Consider the following 21172-nt stretch of genomic DNA (forward strand, 5'->3'; position numbering starts at 1 on the left):
TGGCGTCATTGGGCAGACTCTAGCCAAGACATGCCCTGCATGTAAAATCCAGTTTCTACTGCAATATAGGAACTGGGTGGTCTAATAACTGGGTGGTACAAAAATAATTTTCAGAAACCGCCGCCTCCCTTTTTGTGTGTCATTTCCCTCTTGCTGTATTTTAACCAAGCACGTTCCACAAATCCTGCTGTCTTTTCCCTTGCCATTGATTTTCTTCAGTTTTGTTATTGATGGTTTTGAAATTCATCACACAAAGTAGTAAGGATGGGCATGATTTTGCTCAGTTTGGAATGTACTACAAAATGAGAAGGGAGTTAATGTGGGGCTAACAAATTTAAGTACCTCTGAAGAGGTTTGGCCATATCTGTCTCGACTCCACATTAATAGATTTTTCCACATGCTCCTGTACACAATGAGATAACTTACCTTCAACAATTCCACATGATGAACCAGGTTTTCACAGTCCTGCCCTCTACTTTAGAACTTAGCGGCACCTAACATTGTCATATCTCCGTATTTAGGAAGTGAAGGTTACAACAGCATGAACTTGCATATTACTGAATTCATCTAAGACATCTTGAGATGATCTACATCAGGCAGTCTACTATGTACATGTACATCAGAGAACTCACAGATTCTTAGGCTGCAAAGGCAAATTTTTTTTTTCCCTGAGAAAGAGCCAATGTTGGTCAAGGTTACCACTTTCACTTACGACTTGAATTTTTACACATCAAACTCATTCCAAAAACACAAGGGATACCAGCAAGACAGTCAATCCACAGGGCATAAATGTGTCAAACAGCTTATTAACAAGTTTTCATAAGAGCAAATAGATTCATAAATCTCCCTGGAAACAAGAAGAATGAGAGGGTGCTGTCACTTCACACTGAATGCATGCCTCAAATCCAGAATGCATTCACATTCACCTTAGTCTCAACACAATCATGTGCCTTTCTTGCAGTATATGGAATTCCACTCTAACCAGATGTCATGCTTCAGGTGCCTGGACAGATAAGCTACTTTAGATTAGAGACCCAGCATGACCTCACATTATCATGTTATCAATATTCATGCCATAATGATATGATTGGTGGTGGTGGAAGAGAACATCCATTAATAAACAATGAGAGCAAAATTAAGAGGTTAAGCCAGAAAATATCACTATTGTTTATATCAAAGTAAATAATAGAATCTCGCGCTACTAACTGACTCCTTTTGCCATTGCAATAATCTTCCACATAAACACTACAGGGATTCAAAACACCTTCAGCAACACTGGCTACACTTTGTCTCAGCCATCCTGCATGCCAAACTTTTAAATCTGTAAAGCCTGCTTTATACTAAATACATGAACCATGGTGAAAAATTTGATTTCCTGAAAGTAACTAGCAAAGGTGGCTCCTATTTCTGTTCCTCCTCGTCCCAAGCAGTGCTTCCTGTTGGTGACAGTGTATGTTCCATCCACTCTACATTCTCATCTTCTGCTTCTTCAATTGTTTCCTTTACAGTTTTTACAGGGAAGCAAGAAGTTTAGCTATTGAGTAAATCAAAGAATCATTTTAGGGCAGGGGATTATATTTGGCCCATCATGTCTATGCCAGCTGTCTGTATGAGCAATTCACTTTGTGCCAAACCCCATAAACCTGCAATTCTTCCTTTTCATGGAAGGACAGAATGCTGTGGTGCAGAAGGTGGCTGTTTTAACCACTGTGCCAGCACTTGCTGTCCGAATGAGCATGCTAACTTAGTGACGTTCTCCAGCCTTTTCCAAATAATGTACAATTTAATGTTCTTCTGAATGCCAAAATTGAAAAAGTGTTCACCACACTCCTACACACTGCATTTCAGACTCACTGCATGAAAAGGTTTAACATCACAGGGCGTTTTTTGCAAACTTTCAATCTGGCTCCTCTTGTTCTTAATCCTTTTATAAGTGGGAACAGTTTTCCCCTAACTACCCCATCTAGATAAATCATGGTTTTATAGATTTCTATCAAATCCATTCTGAGGAAAAACACAGCCCCGACCTCTCCAAACTATCTTCATAGCTGAAGCTTCTCATCTGGGAATTCTTGTAAACTCTACACACTCTCCAATGCCTTCATGTCTTTCCAAATATATGGTGCCCAAACTGAATGCAACCCCACCCAGGGCTGAAGTAGTGTCTACTAAACTAGTGAGAATCAGAACCTTGGACTTGAAGAGAGCATCCTTGTGCTAAAGCACTGTCTAATTCGTGTTGCCTCGGCTAGTGATGCCATAACTTGTTACGACATACTTGCTTTATGCAACATCTAATATTCAAGACTGGGGGTGATGCGAGTCAACTAAATAAAATAGAACAGAATTGTTGGAGAAGCTCAGCAGATCCGGCAGCAACTGTGGAGAGAAATCAGAGTTAACATTTTGGGTCCAGTGACCCTTCTTCAGAACAGACCATTCCCATCACCTTTAGTTCATTTGGTTTTTTCCTTAGAATAGAAGTGGATGAAAGTGCACTCCCTACTCCTGTCACATCCAGCAAGTCCAATTTATACCAGGAAGTCTAACAAAAGAAACCTAACAAAATTCACCTTGCACAATATTATACCTGGACACTGCTGCTCCTATCTCAGCACCATCAGATTTCCAAGGTCAAATGTAGAATTGGGTTTTAACATATTACATTAGCTCTTAGCTTTGTCTCATATTAAAATAATTTAAAAAGTGTACATCTTGCTACTTCATAATTTGAGAATTTCCACAGTAAAACTACAATTATTGCTGAACTTGGATGCTAATGTTTTCGAGATTCACGCATGAGAAGTCGTAAATCCCTCAGTGCTACAGCTTTCAGCAGTCCTCTTCCCATTTAAGTAGTATTCAGCTCCTTTATTCTTCCTGCCAAAGTGCAGTACTTCACATTTCCCCAAATTATATTCCATCTGTCAAACGTTTACTCACTCATTTAAACTACCTAATATGGATTCCTCATGTCATCCTCATTACTTGCGTTCCCATCTATTTTACATCAGCCACAAACTTGGCAATAGTACGTTCACTTTGCTCATTGAAGTCATGAGTGTAAATAATTGCAGCCGCAGCACTGATTCCTGTGGCTCTCCACCAGTTACAGGCTGCTATCCTGAATATGTCCCCCTTTATCTCACACTGTCTTCTATTAGTTAACCAATCCTCTATCCATGCTAATATCCTACCTCAACATATGGGCTCTAATTTAGTAGCCCTATATTTGGTACTTTATCACACATTTATTGAAAATTCAAGTGTATTAAATCTACTGCTTTTCTGTTATCTGTCCTACTTGTTACATCCTCAAAAAAACTAACAAGTTTGCTCTTTGTTTCTCCTGCACCATGTTTTCATCTTCCTCCACAGAAGACCTGCAGATTCTCAGCAGTCATTGCATCCACTCTTTATCTGCGCGAGTTGTGTAAAGCATAGCACGCTAGAACTATGTGATGCACTTGCATTGCAAAGCCCTCCGGGCTGATCCAGCATTGCAACCTCTTCCTGATGTGCTCAACCTAATCCACAATGGCCTTGATGGCCAAAATGGATAGCATTGTATCTATACTCAGCCTCATTAAGGACATATAGAGTCATAGAGTCATAGAGATGTACAGCATGGAAACAGACCCTTCAGTCTAACCCATCCATGCCGACCAGTTATCCCAACACAATCTAGTCCCACCTGCCAGCACACAGCCCATATCCCTACAAACCCTTCCTATTCATATACCTTTCCAAATGCCTCTGAAATGTTGCAATTGTACCAGCCTCCACCACATCCTCTGGCACTTCATTCCATACACGTACCACCCTCTGCATGAAAACGTTGCCCCTTAGGTCTCTTTTATATCTTTCCCTTCTCACCCTAAACCTATGCGCTCTAGTTCTGGACTCCCCGACCCCAGGGAAAAGACTTTGCCTATTTATCCTATCCATGCCCCTCATAATTTTGTAAACCTCCAAAAGGTCATCCCTCAGCCTCCGACGCTCCAGGGAAAAGAGCCCCAGCCTGTTCGGCCTCTCCCTGTAGCTCAGATCCTCCAACCCTGGCAACATCCTTGGAAATCTTTTCTGAACCCTTTCAAGTTTCACGACATCTTTCCAATAGGAAGGAGACCAGAACTGCATGCAATATTCCAGCAATGGCCTAACCAATGTCCTGTACAGCCGCAACATGACCTCCCAACTCCTGTACTCAATACTCTGACCAATAAAGGAAAGCATACCAAATGCCTTCTTCACTATCCTATCTACGGCAACTCCACTTTCAAGGAGCTATGAACCTGCACTCCAAGGTCTCTTTGTTCAGCAACACTCCCTAGGACCTTATACACTTAATGGTAAGTCCTGCTAAGATTTGCTTTCCGAAAATGCAGCACCTCGCATTTATCTGAATTAAACTCCGTCTGCCACTTCTCAGCCCATTGGCCATCTGGTCCAGATCCTGTTGTAATCTGAGGTAACACTGAGTAACGCTGTAATCTGAGTAACGCTGTCCACTACACCTCCAATTTTGGTGTCATCTGCAAACTTACTAACTGTACCCCTTATGCTCGCATCCAAATTATTCATGTAAATGACAAAAAGTAAAGGACCCAGCACCGATCCTTGTGGCACTCCACTGGTCACAGGCCTCCAGTCTGAAAAACAACCCTCCACCACCACCCTCTGTCTTCTACCTTTGAGCCAGTTCTTATCCAAATGGCTAGTTCTTCCTGTATTCCATGAGATCTAACCTTGCTAATCAATCTCCCATGGGAAACCTTGTCGAACGCCTTACTGAAGTCCATATAGATCATATCTACTGCGCTGCCCTGATCAATCTCCTTTGTTACTTCATCAAAAAACTCAAACAAGTTTGTGAGACATGATTTCCCACGCACAAAACCATGCTGACTATCCCGAATCAGTCCTTGCCTTTCCAAATACATGTACATTACGTCCCTCAGGATTCCCTCCAACAACTTGCCCACCACCGAGGTCAGGCTCACTGGTCTATAGTTCCCTGGCTTGTCCTTACCACCCTTCTTAAACAGTGGCACCACATTAGCCAACCTCCAGTCTTCCAGTACCTCACCTGTGACTATCAATGATACAAATATCTCAGCAAGAGGCCCAGCAATCACTTCTCTAGCTTTGCACAGAGTTCTCGGGTACACCTGATCAAGTCCTGGGGATTTATCCATCTTTAACCGTTTCAAGACATCCAGCACTTCCTCCTCTGTAATCTGGACATTTTGCAAGATGTCATCATCTATTTCCCTACGGTCTATATCTTCCATATCCTTTTCTACAGTAAATACTGATACTAAATGAATATTTTGCATCTCCCCCATTTTCTGTGGCTCCACACAAAGGCCGCTTTGTTGATCCTTGAGGGGCCCTATTCTCTCCCTAGTTACTCTTTTGTCCTTAATATATTTGTAAAACCCTTTTGGATTCTCCTTAATTCTATTTGCCAAAGCTATCTCATGTCCCTGTTTTGCCCTCCTGATTTCCCTCTTTCTTTCTTTATACTCTTCTAAGGATTCACTCGATCTATCCTGATTGTACCTGACATATGCTTCCTTCTTTTTCTTAACAAAACCTCAATTTCTTTGGTCATCCACATTCCCTATACCTACCAGCCTTCCATTTCACCCTGACAGGAATATACTTTCTCTGGATTCTTGTTATCTCACTTCTGAAGGCTTCCCATTTTCCAGCCATCCCTTTACCTGCGAATGAGAAAGTTGCCTACCTCTCTTACCCTTCCTGGAGTAAACCCATCTATGTGACTGTATCTGAGACTTTCCCCCCTTTCTATAACTACCATCCATCACATACTGTAGCTGTTGCAAATTCCTCATCTCTTCTATTTGCCTCTCCAACCGATCCACTTAATCTGATAAGATTTGCATTGAACAGCATTTATGACCTGGGGATTTATCCATTTTTATGTGTTTCAAGACATCCAGCACTTCCTCCTCTGCAATATGGACATTTTTCAAGATGTCACCATCTTTTTCCCAACATTCTATACCTTCCCTGTCCTTTTCCACAGTAAATACTGATGCAAAATACATGTTTCGTATCTGCCCCATCTCCTGCGGCTCCACAAAAGGCCGGCTTGCTGATCTTTGAAAGGCCCTATTCTCTCCCTAGTTACTCTTTTGTCCTTCATGTATTTGTAAAATCCCTTTGGATTCTCCTTAACTCTATTTGACAAAGCTATCTCATGTCCCCTTTTTGACCTCCTGATTTCTCTCTAAGGTACACTCCTACTGTCTTTACACTCTTCTGAGGATTCACTCGTTCCATCCTGTCTATATCTGACATATGCTTCCTTCTTTTTCTGAATCACGTCAATATTCAATCAACTGCAAAGTGATTTATATGTTCCTTTATTAACAAATTATTTGATCCACCGCACAACGTACCAAATTATTCTAATCCATATCATTAATCGTACTCATTTTTTTTATTGGTTTAATTTTCATCTACAAGCAACTTGCAATGAAAGTGAAACAATTGGTGCTCATCAGCAAATAATGAATCCAAATTCTTGTAAAACAGACTTACAAAACAATAGTTAGGGAAAACCAAATCCAACACTCATATATATGTTAGGGATGGCACAATTCTCTGACCTATACCTGATAAAAAGAGAGGTGAATTTGTTTCATCCACTTTGAATGTATTTCCTAAATATACCACTCATGCCTTTTTTATCCCCTTTATCATGCAACTAAATCAATTTAGACATACTTTTAGTCAATTTTTAGACACAGTTATACAGAGGAATAGGCCTGTAAAAGTCAAGCAAGTTCAGAGTTTGATCCCTGATCTGTGAAGTGTCAACCAAACAGCTAATGCTCGAATTCTTTAGCTTATGAACTATAAGCAGTTTCTTTTTCACTATATTTACTAGACACCCCTGTTTTTATCCTTGGATGTCTTACAGCGTGTTCAATCAACCTACATTCTAATACATGCTAGTTTCTGTACCTATGATTCAGTTCTCACTGTAATGATATGGGGCTGCTTTTACTGTCTGAGATGATTTGTTCTCAATTTTTCTTTGAATTTTTCCTCTAATGTTTTGTGATTTTTTTTGTATATAGATGAATCTATATTTACTTCAGAATCCATGCGTATGATTATTTGAAGGATCTTAACTAAAACCTATTATTAAGGTAACCGATTGATTCAATAATTAAAGAGAGTCACTTACTAAATGTAGTGTGAAACGTTCTTATTTATGTCTTATGCATAAACTGCATATTCCATCTCAGTTCTGTTATCTTGGGTCCACAGGGCTACTATTGATAGAACTTGTGCAGACTACATTAAGCAAATATTTTCCTAAACTCTCCAGTTACTGTCATCCATGTTCTGTTGCATTGGCTACAGGCAGTCGTTGGAATTTTGTGCTGCTCTGTCATGGTAAAGTCTATTGCCTGGGCTGCAGCACTGCCCTCATTGTGGGAGAATATGATGAAGTGGTATGATCTGGGAGGAACCGCATTGGTGACAGTCTGAATACGTTTGTGGTTTGAACATTACTAGATCCTGTACAAATCACCAGTGAATCTTTGGCAGCAGCCTGTTGCATAAATGTTTAGTGCAGACGTCACCTTGACAGCTATTAGGATAGCATGGTTGTCGAGAGTTAAGTGCTGGGAAAGCACAGCAGGTCAAGCACATCCGAGGAGCAGGAGAATCAACATTTCAGGCAAAAGCTCTTCATCAGGGTAAGAAGGCTATATACCTCTTCAAGTCAGAGTCCCACTTCAGCAGATGACCCTGCTATATGACGCTGTCCCAGGCCATGCTTAGTTATCAGCAGCAATGCTCTTTGCTCATCTGAAAGAAATGGCATTGAGAACAATAGAATCTGGACTTTCTGTAACTGCTCTGCATCTCAAGGTGTCCTACAGCTGCGACTTCATAAGGAGTCACTGGAGGTTTATGCTGATCTATTTATTTCTTCTCATTTTCTCCTTGTCTTTGTTGCGTTGTTACCGTAGTGATGATGATCGTGCTGTGGACGATCCATTGGTAACAGCACCAATGCTGCTTTGCGTGGTATAATCAGCATTAGAAAAGGTTCTCAGTCAGACAAATGACAGTTTAGTATTGTCCTTGATAAAGTGGGACAGAGAGGACTCCAACAAGGAGGGCCATGGAATAATTGCCCATGATTGTTTGACCAAGTGGACATTATTCTTTTGCATTCAGCACAAGTCATTTCACGTGGATAAGTGTGGTGAGACCTTCCACTCCTCCTGCCTCAATTCCCAAGAAAGGAAATGTTGCAATATCAGAGCAATGTGGCAAATATTTACAGTTCAAGATGAGAGGAAATTAGCTCTATATTTTTGTGCAGCCCAAGAAGATCTTGGGGTGATGAATGTGAATTGTGCAGGTGACACTTTTAAGGTCACTTGTAATTACTTCTGATTCAGAGAAATGACAAAGATTGTTTCCTATTACAGTTGGACACTGCATGTTTTCATGAAATATTTCAGGAGCTGCCCATGAAGTACATCTGCAATTCTGGGCACTGCCGGTCAAGCTGGAGGCCTAGCAGAGCATGTAGCAAGCTGTAGTGGGCAGGTATCCCCACTGACTTTCATGTCTGGAACTGGTCACTGTGTACTTTCTCTCTGCCACTTGGGAGAATAGGAAATTGCATATAATTGCATGTAATGTAATGTAAGTAATGTAATGTAATAAAGGAGGCAAGCTTAGGTACAAGTGAAGTGTTAATGTATAAGAATAACTCCTGTTAAGTTACTTTTCCCTCCTCCCCTCCACCCCCTCAACAAACTTCTATTTCCTCTCCCTTTCTTCAATTCCTCCTGTTCACTTCCCAAACTTCTAAATAAAAATACTTATTTACTGTCCATTTTCTCCATATAAGGGTGATGTGGTTAGAAAGGGAAAGGTGGGAGGCTGACATTTGTTGTTTGCAAAACATTTGTTAAACTAGTAATTTTGTATAAATAATCCTTTGAAATAAATCAACTAATGTATCTATGCTGTGGCTGACATTGATGAAGTGAAGTTTTACAGACAAACACTAGCGTTTTAACATTAACATTTTCATGAGAATCAGCTTTAAAATGTAAACAATGTTTATGGTGAACCACCTTAACAATATGAACAGGACCTCTCCTTTGCTGAGTTGCCTGGATCTTTGTCACCCATGAGAAATTCAGACTGGATTCATTAGTTTCCATACCTGTGACCAAAAAATGCAAAAGGCTTCTCCTTAAGGCAGGGCAGCAAGACGCTGGAAATTTCTTCAATAAGCTGCTCAATGCTTTGTGTAATAGGCTCCTTAGAACGGGTTTCTCTTCCAGGAAGGCGTATAGAGTAAACTGAAATTAAAGAACTTGATTATTGGTGTCACTGCATCTGCAAATTTCCGAAAATAGGTGCTTTGTTACTGGAATAGCAGTCAGAATGAAATCTCTTCAGACATTTCACACTGTCCTTCCATACAAAAGTCATACCATTAGGCATTTCCTTAAATCTCAGGAATTACTGTCATTTCCTCTTATGGGTTAGACAGGGGCAGCAAGGGAAAGTGAGACAGGCTGCCAATCCGACTCCTCCCATTATTTAGCAAAGTAGTGACAAGACTGCTGGGCTTTCTGGATGACTGTATGAATGAGGACAACAAAGGTCAGACAGGAACACAATTGTAACCTTCACCACCAATGTTCCTATCCATTTATCACCTGACTAGGGGTGGTAGAGTAAAAGAAAATCCAGGCCCAGTTCTCTACTAACTTGGCCATAGAACCTTCTCAAACTTTCATCATGATGCAAGTATGCAAACAGATCAGTTATCTTTCCATTCTGATAGGGAACAGAGTTTAATCAATAGACATGAAGCTCAAGACAGCTTTAAGTTTGAAACTCTTTCTGTTATAGATAGACAGTTTCACTTTCCTTAAGGACTGCATTTTGACTTTTCTAGAGCAGAATTCGCTGTTGATTTATTGGAAGTCCAGTGAACTAACAGTTGTTGTAACAGTGGTGTTACCCAGGGGAATGTCAGAATGTTTTTGATAATCTGTCTATTCAGTTATATGAAACTTGTGATTCAGTGTAGACAGAGTTCTGAACTGAGGGACAGTCCACAGTCATATTTGCTTTGTATATTTAACAGAAAATACAGATCTCAATATTCATAGCTGTTACCTTCTATCAAACTGGTAAAGTGTTTTCCCCACTGAGCATAATGAATAGATCCACCTCCAGCCCAGGGAAAGCAGATGAGTCTGAAAAGAGCTTCAGGTCTTCGATACAGACAGTTAACTATTTTATCCATTTCTGTAACAGAATCAAATATTTAATTAAAAATTGTGGACACTGATGAATGGCAATCATGATGCTTCAATTTTAGATCTTTCAGCTGCGGTACTGAAACTGTGTACTTTTTTGCTTGGGTATCTGAGTTTGGATCTTATTATAAACTATTAACTTAGCATCAGAAAGTTGAGAAATATTAGATAGAATCTCCACATTCAATTGGCAGAGGGAGGGGGTGGAGAGCCACGGAGGGTATGAGAGAGAGAGGCAGGGAGATGCAGGGAGGGAGCATGTGTGAGAGGGAGGGAGTGTGTGAGAGAGAGAGGGAGAGCTTCATGACAATTGGTAGAAGCTTACCTTTATTAGCTAATTGTAACATGAGTTGGATTTGAGGGCTACATCTAGTGAGATTTTTCACCATACTCCCCTCATAAATGCTTGCAACATCTTCCCCCATTCGCTGTCACCTCTGACAACACTAACCCAGTGTGCCCTCTTTTCTGCCTACTCATGCTGGACACCACCCACTTACATCTCTTTTAATGTATGCTTCTTTCCCAGCCCAGTAGGGCAAGAGGAGCCAATAAAGGTGGTGAGCTGCCTAACATTCAGCTCTTGACCTCTTAGGAGAAAATCCTGACTCTGACTGACCATGTTTATGCCTCTTGACTGGTATCAGAGGCTGTCCTTGACTGACAATGAAAGGCCGTTCTGTTCAAAGGCTATCTCCTTTGAGTTAACTAAAACTTGCAAATAAACTTGCTGGCTTTGGGCCTGCACTTAAATGGCGTGGGAATATGGTAGTAGTGTAGGCCTGGTATCGTGAGCAGGGAAGTAAAGTATAAAAAGATAAGGGATGCTGTGAGCGCCCAGGTAGAGCCAGAATGAGCTAGCAACCCAACAGTAAACAAAAAAGGCTGGATATACAGCCTGGTCTAGTCCATGAATTGGGTGTGTGACCCCGAATGCAGAAGGTCTTTGCAACTGTTTTACAATAATAGTTGCTGGCACAGCCTGTGGTACAGCATTGAAACTCAGGAGTGTACTGTAATGGATTAGAGATGCACCATTAAAGATGGTGCATATCAATGGATTGTGGATGAGTTGGCCACTGCCCATGAAGCATGACCTGAAGCGTTGGTGCCTGGAAGTCTTTTGGAGTAAACAGTGAACTGGAACCACCAGGTATCCCACTTTAAGTTCCAAGATAAGAACTCTAAACATCTAGCTTGTTCAAAACATTTGGAAGCAAAATATTAATGTGGAGAGTCTGGCTGTCCAGAAGGCATTTAACTAGTGAGAAAGTCTGGGAGGCGATGGCCTAATGGCATTATCTCTAGATTGTTAATCCAGAAACAAAAACAGAAATTGCTAGAAAAAGCTCAGCAGGTCTGTCAGCATCTGTGGAGGGAAATTAGTTAAGGTTCTGGGTCAAGTCATCATCACGGTTCTCAGGAACACAGATACCTCTTCCTTCCTCACTTCTTTCCCATGAAGGTCTGCACTGTTTAAACACCTTTCACAGAATCAAAGAATGACACCGACCTGAGAGAGGACTTTCTACACATCCCAGGTTATTATTACATAATGAAAATGAAAACCTTCCAAGGCTAACTTCTGAGAAATGCAACTGTACATTTCTCTTTAATCTACAAAAGTGCCGCTCACCACTTATTTACGTTCAGAATTTTAAAACTTTGGATGTTTCTGTTATTTTTAAACCTTGACTAAATTTTGTACATATACAGTCAAAGGATCCCTCAAACCCAATGTTTCAATTTTGCCAACAAGCCCATATGCGGTATAGTGCCTTAAACGCCTTTTAGTCAAGATACAAGACACATAGCATCAGACTGCGCTCACGAGTGACGAGAGGGCTAATGACAGTCCTCCACCTGAAATGTTGTCTTTCCATTCCATCCCTGCAGAAGCTACCTGATCTCCAGCATTCCTCGTTTACCAACACAGCAGCACCCTGTGTCATGTCTACATTTTGGTTCAGACTGCTTCCCACGTTTACTGATAAAAACTTTTCTGGCAGTGATGCCAACCTGAGCGCACGGTGGAAACATTTCACTCGGTGTAACTAATGTACATTTGCTGTGCGGGTTGATGGTAGCCTCTAGTATTGGTAACTGCAAATGTGTTGCTGGTCAAAGCACAGCAGGCCAGGCAGCATCTCAGGAATAGAGAATTCGACGTTTCGAGCATAAGCCCTTCATCAGGAAGGGCTTATGCTCGAAACGTCGAATTCTCTATTCCTGAGATGCTGCCTGGCCTGCTGTGCTTTGACCAGCAACACATTTGCAGCTGTGATCTCCAGCATCTGCAGACCTCATTTTTTACTCTAGTATTGGTAACACAGTAATGCAGACACTGCCCCACCCCGCAGCCGAACAGCCCTTGATAGAGGAAGTACATTTACACAAACACAAATCTCATCCGAACAAAGCCCTGGAAATAGCCGGACGGGGTCAGCCTTGTTGAGTGCTGGAACGAGCAGAGGTTGCAGGGTTGCCCAAGCTGAGCCTGTGCAGGGCGGGCAGAACAGAGCGAGTCCCCGGGGGGAGAGGAGGAGGAGGAGGAAGAAGCCAAAATCTGGCTCTCCTAACCCCAGACAGAAAGCAATGTTTCCACCTACCCCCCTCTCCCCATTTCTAATGATACAAAGTTATCCCAAATCAGACGGAAATCACGAAAAAATTTACTCAACTACAAAATACTTAAAAATACACGAGGGGATTATTTTATTTTTGGGGAAAATAATTCACACCCACAACTGGATAAGATCCAATCCCGCCCCCGGAAATGTCCACAGGGAGTCAGTGTGTAATGTCAGGTTTATTTTACCGACAGTGTCGCCAATTATTTAAACATTTGGAGCTGAGCTTGTTATTTTTAATTTATAGAACAAAATCCCTGCGTTCATATCGACTCCAATGTCCTTGACGGAGAATAAAAACTCAAGGTGCAAACAGAAGAGGAGATTGAGAGAGACAACTTTTAAAAATATGGTTTAAACATCATCTTTTTGCGGACAGACAAAACTCGGAATTGCCGCAGATCAGGCGGGTGCATTGCTGGTCGCTTCCAGGACCACCGTTTGCGGGACGGGCGTGACGCGCAGGGAGAAGGAGAAGGGTGTCGGGTGGTTGTGAGGGGCGGAAGTGGGGCGACAACGTACGGAAACGGTTGATTACTGTGAGGGGCGGAAGTGAGGCTTCACGGACAGAAAAAGTTAGGTCCTTTGGTTGATGATGGGGGCGGGTTGAAGGGCGGGGCGGATGTGAGGTAGATAGATGGGGGGCGGGTTGAAGGGCGGGGAGGAAGTGAGATAGATAGATGGGGGGGCGGGTTGAAGGGCGGGGCTGAAGTGAGGCGGGGGAGATGGGGGCGAGTTGGAAGTGAGGCGAGGGAGATAGGGACGTCGCGCGACAGTACGTAACGGAAGTGTCGCGCGAGGATGTTTAGTCGTTGGGGCTGAGGGAGGAGGAGTCGGTCCAGGGAGTTTGGAACAATCGCGTCCTCTGGTTGGTAGAGTTCAACATATCACTGAGTCTGGGGAATTTGCTGAGTAACAAAAATAAATCAAATTAAACCAGGAAGACAGGGTAAGTGACTAACTGAAGAATATGGGTTTAAAATACGAATGTTTGCTGCAGTTCAGGTCGATGAGTTATGGGTTGTCGGGCTCTGTGTAAAATATACTCGCTGTAAGTGCATTAAAATCTGTCTACATTTAAAATCCCCGGCGGTATATTCCTCTGTTATTCACACTCCGATCACATTTGTGGTTGTACAAATATTAAACAATTTTTCTTTGGACGCGAACAGGTGCCTGTGAGGATGGTGTTGTTGGCTGCAGCCTGATAGTTCGGGGTTTAAACCCCACTGAGCACACAGTCAGTGCGTTACCGAGGGACTGCTGCACTCTTCACAGTTGCTGCCTCTCCTTGCGATCTATTAACGAGAGCCCTGTCCGCCCCCGGAGGTAAACATCAGTGTTTACTGCTCGATAACCCCGGCACGGACACGCTGGGCCGTAGAGTCTCTCTTCACGCTGTGATACGCTATCCCCCTGATCATTTTTTTTGTTTGTTTAAAACGTCAGGGCAGTTTGCCCAATGACCTGACCAATATTTATTCTCCATCCCACATTAGTCTAATTGTTATTGTTGGACAGTTCTGCTGAGTTTCCTACAGTTACAAGCAATCACACCTCAAAAGTGCATCGCTGGTGGAAATACTTTGGGGATACCTGGAGTTGAAAGGTTACCCCACAATTGAGAGAATTTGTTCTTCATTTTTGAACCTGGTCTGCAATATTGTTGAAAGTAAAGTTTACTACCAATATTGGTAACCTTGTATAACTTCAGTTATTTTACAGTATTAATGGCAACTTAATGGACTGGGATAAACAAATAGAGAACATAGTTCAAATATATTTGATTCTAAGTTTGTGCGAAGATTTATAGCTCGGGTGCTTGTTGTTGTGGTTCTGTCCACCGAGCTGGGAATTTGTGTTGCAGACGTTTCGTCCCCTGTCTAGGTGACATCTTCAGTGCTTGGGAGCTTCCTGTGAAGCGCTTCTGTGATGTTTCCTCTGGCATTTGTAGTGATTTAAATCGGCCGCTTCCGGTTGTCAGTTCCAGCTGACCGCTGCAGTGGTCGGTATATTGGGTCCAGGTCAATGTGTTGATAGAATCTGTGGATGAGTGCCATGCCTCTAGGAATTCCATGGCTGTTCTCTGTTTGGCTTGTCCTATAATAGTAGTGTTGTTCCAGTCAAACTCAGACAACAAATCACCAGGACAAAGGACCTGATATCCAGCATGAGCAAAACCAACGTAGTATACAAAATCCCATGCAAGGACTGCACAAAACATGACATCGGACAAACAGGAAGACAGCTAATGATCCGCATCCATGAACACCAACTAGCCACGAAACAACATGACCAGCTATCCTTAGTAGCCACACACGCAGATGACAAGCAACATGAGTTTGACTGGGTCAACACTACTATTATAGGACAAGCCAAACAGAGAACAGCCAGGGAATTCCTAGAGGCATGGCACTCATCCACAGATTCAATCAACAAGCACATCGACCTGGACTCAATATACCGGCCACTGTAGCGGACAGCTAGAACTGACAACCGGAAGCGGCAGATTCAAACCACTACAAACCAAGACAAAAGATGGAAAATTATAGGCCAATTAGCCTAACTTCGGTTGTTGGTAAAATTCTAGAATCCATCATTAAGGATGAGGTTTCTAAATTCCTGGAAGAGCAGAGTCTGATTAGAACAAGTCAACATGGATTTAATAAGGGGAAGTCGTGCCTGACAAACCTGTTGGAATTCTTTGAAGAGGTGACAAGTAGACCAGGGAAACCCAGTGGATGTGGTCTATCTAGACTTCCAAAAGGCCTTTTGATAAGGTGTCACACGGGAGGCTGCTGAGCAAGGTGAGGGCCCATGGTGTTCGAGGTGAGCGACTGGTATGGATTGAGGATTAATTGTCTGACAGAAGGCAGAGAGTTGGGATAAAAGGTTCTTTTTCAGAATGGCAGCCGGTGACAAGCGGTGTCCCGCAGGGTTCAGTGTTGGGGCCGCAGCTGTTCACATTATATATTAATGATCTGGGTGAAGGGACTGGGGGCATTCTAGCGAAGTTTGCCGATGATACGAAGTTAGGTGGACAGGCAGGTAGTACTGAGGAAGTGGGGAGGCTGCAGAAGGATCTAGACAGTTTGGGAGAGTGATCCAGGAAATGGCTGATGGAATTCAACGTGAGCAAATGCGAGGTCTTGTACTTTGGAAAAAAGAATAAAAGCATAGACTACTTTCTAAACGGTGAGGAAATTCGTAAAGCCAAAGTACAAAGGGATCTGGGAGTGCTAGTCGAGGATTCTCTAAAGGTAAACATGCAGGTTGAGTCCGTGATTAAAAAAGCGAATGCAATGTTGTCACTTATCTCAAGAGGGTTGGAATATAAAAGCACCGTTGTGCTACTGAGACTTTATAAAACTCTGGTTAGGCCCCATTTGGAGTACTGTGTCCAGTTTTGGTCCCCACACCTCAGGAAGGACATACTGGTACTGGAACGTGTCCAGCTGAGATTCACACGGATGATCCCTGGAATGGTTGGTCTAACATACGAGGAACGGCTGAGGATCCTGGGATTGTATTCATTGGAGTTTAGAAGATTAAAGGGAGACTTAATAGAAACTTACAAGATAATACATGGCTTGGAAAGGGTGGACGCTAGGAAATTTTTCCGTTAGGCGAGGAGATTAGGACCCGTGGACACAGCCTTAAAATTAGAGGGGGTCAGTTCAGAACAGAAATGCGGAGACATTTCTTCAGCCAGAGAGTGGTGGGCCTGTGGGATTCATTGCTGCAGAGTTCAGTGGAGGCCAGGACGCTAAATGTCTTCAAGGCAGAGATTGATAGATTCTTGATGTCATGAGGAATTCAGGGCTATGGGGAGAATGCAGGTAAGTGGAGTTGAAATGCCCATCAGCCACGATTGAATGCGGAGTGGACTCAATGGGCCGAATGGCCTTACTTCCTATGTCTTATGGTCTTAAATGCCAGAGGAAAGATCACAGAAGCGCTTCACAGGAGGCTCCCAAGCACTGAGGATGTCACCTGGACAGGGGACGAAACGTCTGCAACACAAATTCCCAGCTGGGCAGACAGAACCATAACATATTTGATTCTGTTGTGCTTCCGTTGCAACTAAATGGCACAATACTCTCTCCTAAAGGCCATTGAATACAGTATTATAATCAATTTTTTGACATAACTTCAACAAGTCATCTTTGCATGCTTTCTGATTCATTCTTTCTGGGTACTAGCATATCAGTTGCTGAATGAAATTTTGGTATTGCCTCTCTTTTGATCTCCTATCTGCTTGATGGTGTTTTGATAGAGCGTTCTGTGGCAAATACATGTCCTACTAGGCTATGCTTTAAGAATAGTCTATAATTCTCTGGTTGTGATCCCTTTACTAACTTAATCTGACAGCAGCTTACATTTTTACAGCACATCTTAATGTTTAACAAAAAGTGAAAGGCACTTTGCATCATTTGTCCAGGTGGTAGGGTTATTGAACAGATGTAAGGGTGAAAAGATATATTCAAAGAGGTTTTTATGAGAAGAGAGGTACATATCATGCTAAATAACTTGGGATTGAATGTCAGAAGGCAAGGCAAACTTTAAATGGTATGACAGTATTAGTGACAGTCTTGCACCAATTGATGTTTGTGGTGAGTACAATTTAGGAACCTGGTAATGGGATATTAGAGAAATTTGAGTCTAATAGTGAATGTGGATAAGGGTTTCACTGAGGTGGAAATAAAGTAATGACAGAGAGATGTATGCCCATGGAGTTTTTCAACCTTAGTTTTCCAACCATGGAGGGGTAGATACCTTATGGAAAGGTTGCAAAGGGAAGCCATGACGATGAATACCCAGTTTAAAACCCTGTTCCGAGATACAGATCTAGAGATTGTTGAGTCTGTGCTGAAAAAAAATGTATTCAGTCGAAGACCTGAAACAATGACAAAGTGCTAGAGAAACACAGCAAGTCTGGCAGCACCTGTGGAGAGAAGAACAGAGTTAGCATTTCAGGTCCAGTGACCCTTTATCAGAACTAACCTGCTGAATTTTTCCACCAATTTCTTTTCCTGTCAGTATTTTGTACGTTTCACTGAAACCCCCCCCACTTTTCTCTAAACTCCAGTGAATACAGGCCCAGTCAACCCAAGCAACACTGTCCTGCTCTTGTATTCAAACTCTTGAGATGAAGGCCGAACATACCACTAGCTCTCTCAACTGTTGTTCCACCTACATGGTTTCAGTGACTGGTGTACAGTGGCACCCTGGTCCCTCTGTACATCACAATTTCCCAATCTATCATTATTTAAATTTATAATGTGATTTTTTATTTTTCCTACTCAAGTGGACTTTTATCAATTTACACTGCTCTGCTGTGAATTTGCCTGCTGAACTTGTCTAAATGGCCCTGAAGCCTATGTATTTATTCTTTATCATTCAATCCTACCTCCTTCTCATCAGCAAATGTGGAAATATTTGATTCCTTTATCCAAATTCTGTGTGCGTTTGTGTGTGTAAAATATTTAATCCCTTGCCCTTGCTTCCTTTGCCTTCTGCTTTTGATTTCTACTTCCATCTTTGTTTCCCTCACTCTTGTGTCCCTGCTCAGATTCCCATCCCTATTCTTTTCTGGTTTAAACCGTCCCTGATAGGCTTTGCTGGCGCATCGGTTAACGCAATGTCCTTGTCCTGCAGGGATATAACCCATCCAGCTATTACAGGTTCCATCTTCTCCATAATGAATCATAATGCCTCAAGTGTCTGGCACTCTCCCTCCAACACTTTGTCATCTCCACATAATAGAAAGAGTGTTGAACTGGGGTGGATGACACAACATGAGGCAAGGATATAGCCCAACAGGTTTATTTGAAATCTCAAGCTTTTGGAGCGCTCCCAATCGTCAGGTGAATTGGAGAGAGGTGTTTAGGCACAGAATATATAGGCAAAGAGACAATGGCAAGATAATTCAGATAATAGAGTGTCAACAGTACAAATAGTGTGAGCAGATTGTCAGGCTGAATAACAAAATCTTTGCAGATAATCAAGAGTGTCAACAGATTGATACAAACAGTGTGAATAAAGTGTTTACAGTTGAATAACAAGTGAAGGGATGACCCATGAACAGATTAATTTAGACAGAGTAAGTACAAATAATCAAAAGTAACATGGTATTAGAGACAGACTAAATGGCTGAAAAACATGAGTAGTTATCAGAGTCACATGACGAGGTCTAACAAAAGTAAAAAGTATCAAAAACTGTACCAACTTATTACTTAAGGCAGAGAAATAATCAAAATAATTAAGATAATGGCGTCAAAACAGGACAGTTAGAATGACTTTACAAACACCGAACAGTATGGTGGGGTTACACGTAGCGCAACATGAACCCAAAATCACAGTTGAGGCCATCTTAATGAATACAAAACTTGGCTATCTGTTTCTGCTCGGCAATTCTGCATTGTAACGTATCTCGAAGGCTGCCTTGGAGAATGCTTATCCAAAGATGGGATGCTGATTGTCCTTGATACTGAAGTGTTCCTCGACCGGGAGGGAACACTCCTGCCTGGCGATTGTTCCTTGGTGTCCATTCATCTGTTGTCATCGTGTCTGCATGAACTCACCAATGCTGTATCCCTCGGACCATCCTTTCCTGCAGTGTATGAGATAGACAACGTTGGCCAAGTCACTTGAGTATGTACAGTGTACCTGGTAGGCGGTGTTCCCATGTGTGATGATAGTATCCATGTTAATGATCTGATGTCTTGCAGAGGTTGCTGTGGTAGGTGAATGTTGTCAGGGTCTGGATCAGTGGTGCTGAAAGAGCCCAGCAGTTCAGGCAGCACCCAAGGAGCAGTGAAATCGACGTTTCGGGCAAAAGTCCTTCATCAGGAATAAAGGCAGAGAGCCTGAAGCGTGGAGAGATAAGCTAGAGGAGGGTGGAGGTGGGAGAAAGTAGCATAGAGTACAATTGGTGAGTGGGGGAGGGGATGAAGAGCTTCAGGGCAGAGGAAATGACCTGGGAGTTGCAGTGGGAGAGGGACTCCCTGAGATTCTTGTAGAGAGAGGAGAAAAACTTCTTCAAGGCAGGCATCCTTGCAAGAGGATTCGCAGTAGGGTTAAAAACAACGAGGTAAAAACAATGATTAATCTGGTTTCCATGTGTGGTGATCGTATCCATGGTAATGATCTGATGTCTTGCAGAGGTTGCTGTGGTAGGCATATGTTGTCAGGGTCTGGATTAGTGGTGCTGGAAGAGCACAGCAGTTCAGGCAGCATCCAAGGAGCAGTGAAATCGACGTTTCGGGCAAAAGCCCTTCATCAGGATGGGCTGATGCCTGATGAAGGGCTTTTACCTGAAACGTCGATTTCGCTGCTCCTTGAATGCTGTATGTTGTCAGGGTTGCTGTCCTTAAGGCTGGCTGTTTTGCTAAGAATGATGGTCTGTTTGAGGTTATTTGTTTGGGAGTGTGAGGATAGCCTTGGCGAGATGTTCATTGGCATTGTTGCCATGCTGAAGGTTTAAGGAAGGTGGCATAGCTTCTCCGCTCCTGGGAAGTATTGGATGACTAAGGGTCTCTGTCGATCAAAATCTCTATCTATCATCTGAGGAGATTGTTGTGGATTTTCTTGCGTGCTGAGTTTCTGTAAGAAGTCTGTAGTGTTGAGATGATGCATCACTTCTCCAGCTTCCACCCTGAACACATTAAAGAAGCCATCCCCTAAAGACAAGCCCTGCGTATATACAGGATCTGCTCAGATGAGGAGGAATGCAATGGATATCTACGGATGCTGACAGCCACCCTCAGAAGAATGGGATACAATGCTCAACTCAAGAATTGACAGTTCCGACATGCCACAACGATCTCTTCAGAAGACAGACACACAACCCTGCCATGGCAACCTCTGCAAGATATGTCAGATCGTCAACATGAGAACACTAACCACAGGGTACACTACGTATTCATGATATTTGATCAATGTTGTCTACCTCATAAGCTGCAGGCAAGGATGCCCCTGGGCATAGTACATCGGCAAAACCATGGGAGCACTTCAACAATGGATGAACAGACACCACACAATAATTGCCAGGCAGGAGTGTTCCCTCCCAGTCAGGGAACACTTCAGCAGTCAAGGATATTCAACATCTGATCTTCAGATAAGCGCTCTGCAGGGTGACCTTTGAGATACATGACAATGCAAAATCGCCAATTAGAAACTGATAGCCAAGTT

General features: G+C 42.6%; 2 protein-coding genes across 7 annotated transcripts in view; one reads left to right on the plus strand and one right to left on the minus strand.

The window, feature by feature from the left end:
- The window catches only part of olah (oleoyl-ACP hydrolase), a 28062-nt gene extending 15116 nt beyond the window's left edge, over positions 1-12946 (minus strand). Inside the window, exons 1-3 of one of the 4 annotated variants that reach the window (XM_060825548.1) lie at positions 10675-10688; positions 10207-10338; positions 9239-9377 (exon numbers count right to left, since the gene is read on the minus strand). In XM_060825548.1, coding sequence (XP_060681531.1) covers positions 9239-9377; positions 10207-10336 — 269 coding nt within the window. In that variant the 5' untranslated portion in view covers positions 10337-10338; positions 10675-10688. Of the gene's footprint in view, positions 1-9238; positions 9378-10206; positions 10339-10674; positions 10689-12736 lie in introns of those variants that run through there. The other 3 variants (XM_060825547.1, XM_060825546.1, XM_060825549.1) reach the window with 3 other exon arrangements.
- Positions 12947-13792: 846 nt separating this feature from the next.
- The window catches only part of crot (carnitine O-octanoyltransferase), an 84207-nt gene continuing 76827 nt past the window's right edge, over positions 13793-21172 (plus strand). Inside the window, exon 1 of one of the 3 annotated variants that reach the window (XM_060824953.1) lies at positions 13793-13928. Coding sequence is in view for 1 of the 3 variants with exons in the window: in XM_060824952.1 (XP_060680935.1) it covers positions 13967-14030 (64 nt within the window). In the remaining 2 variants the exon portion in view is untranslated. Of the gene's footprint in view, positions 13929-13958; positions 14031-14188; positions 14309-21172 lie in introns of those variants that run through there. The other 2 variants (XM_060824952.1, XM_060824954.1) reach the window with 2 other exon arrangements.

This window comes from Hemiscyllium ocellatum, chromosome 5 (genome assembly GCF_020745735.1).
Source record: "Hemiscyllium ocellatum isolate sHemOce1 chromosome 5, sHemOce1.pat.X.cur, whole genome shotgun sequence".
NCBI lineage: Eukaryota > Metazoa > Chordata > Chondrichthyes > Orectolobiformes > Hemiscylliidae > Hemiscyllium > Hemiscyllium ocellatum.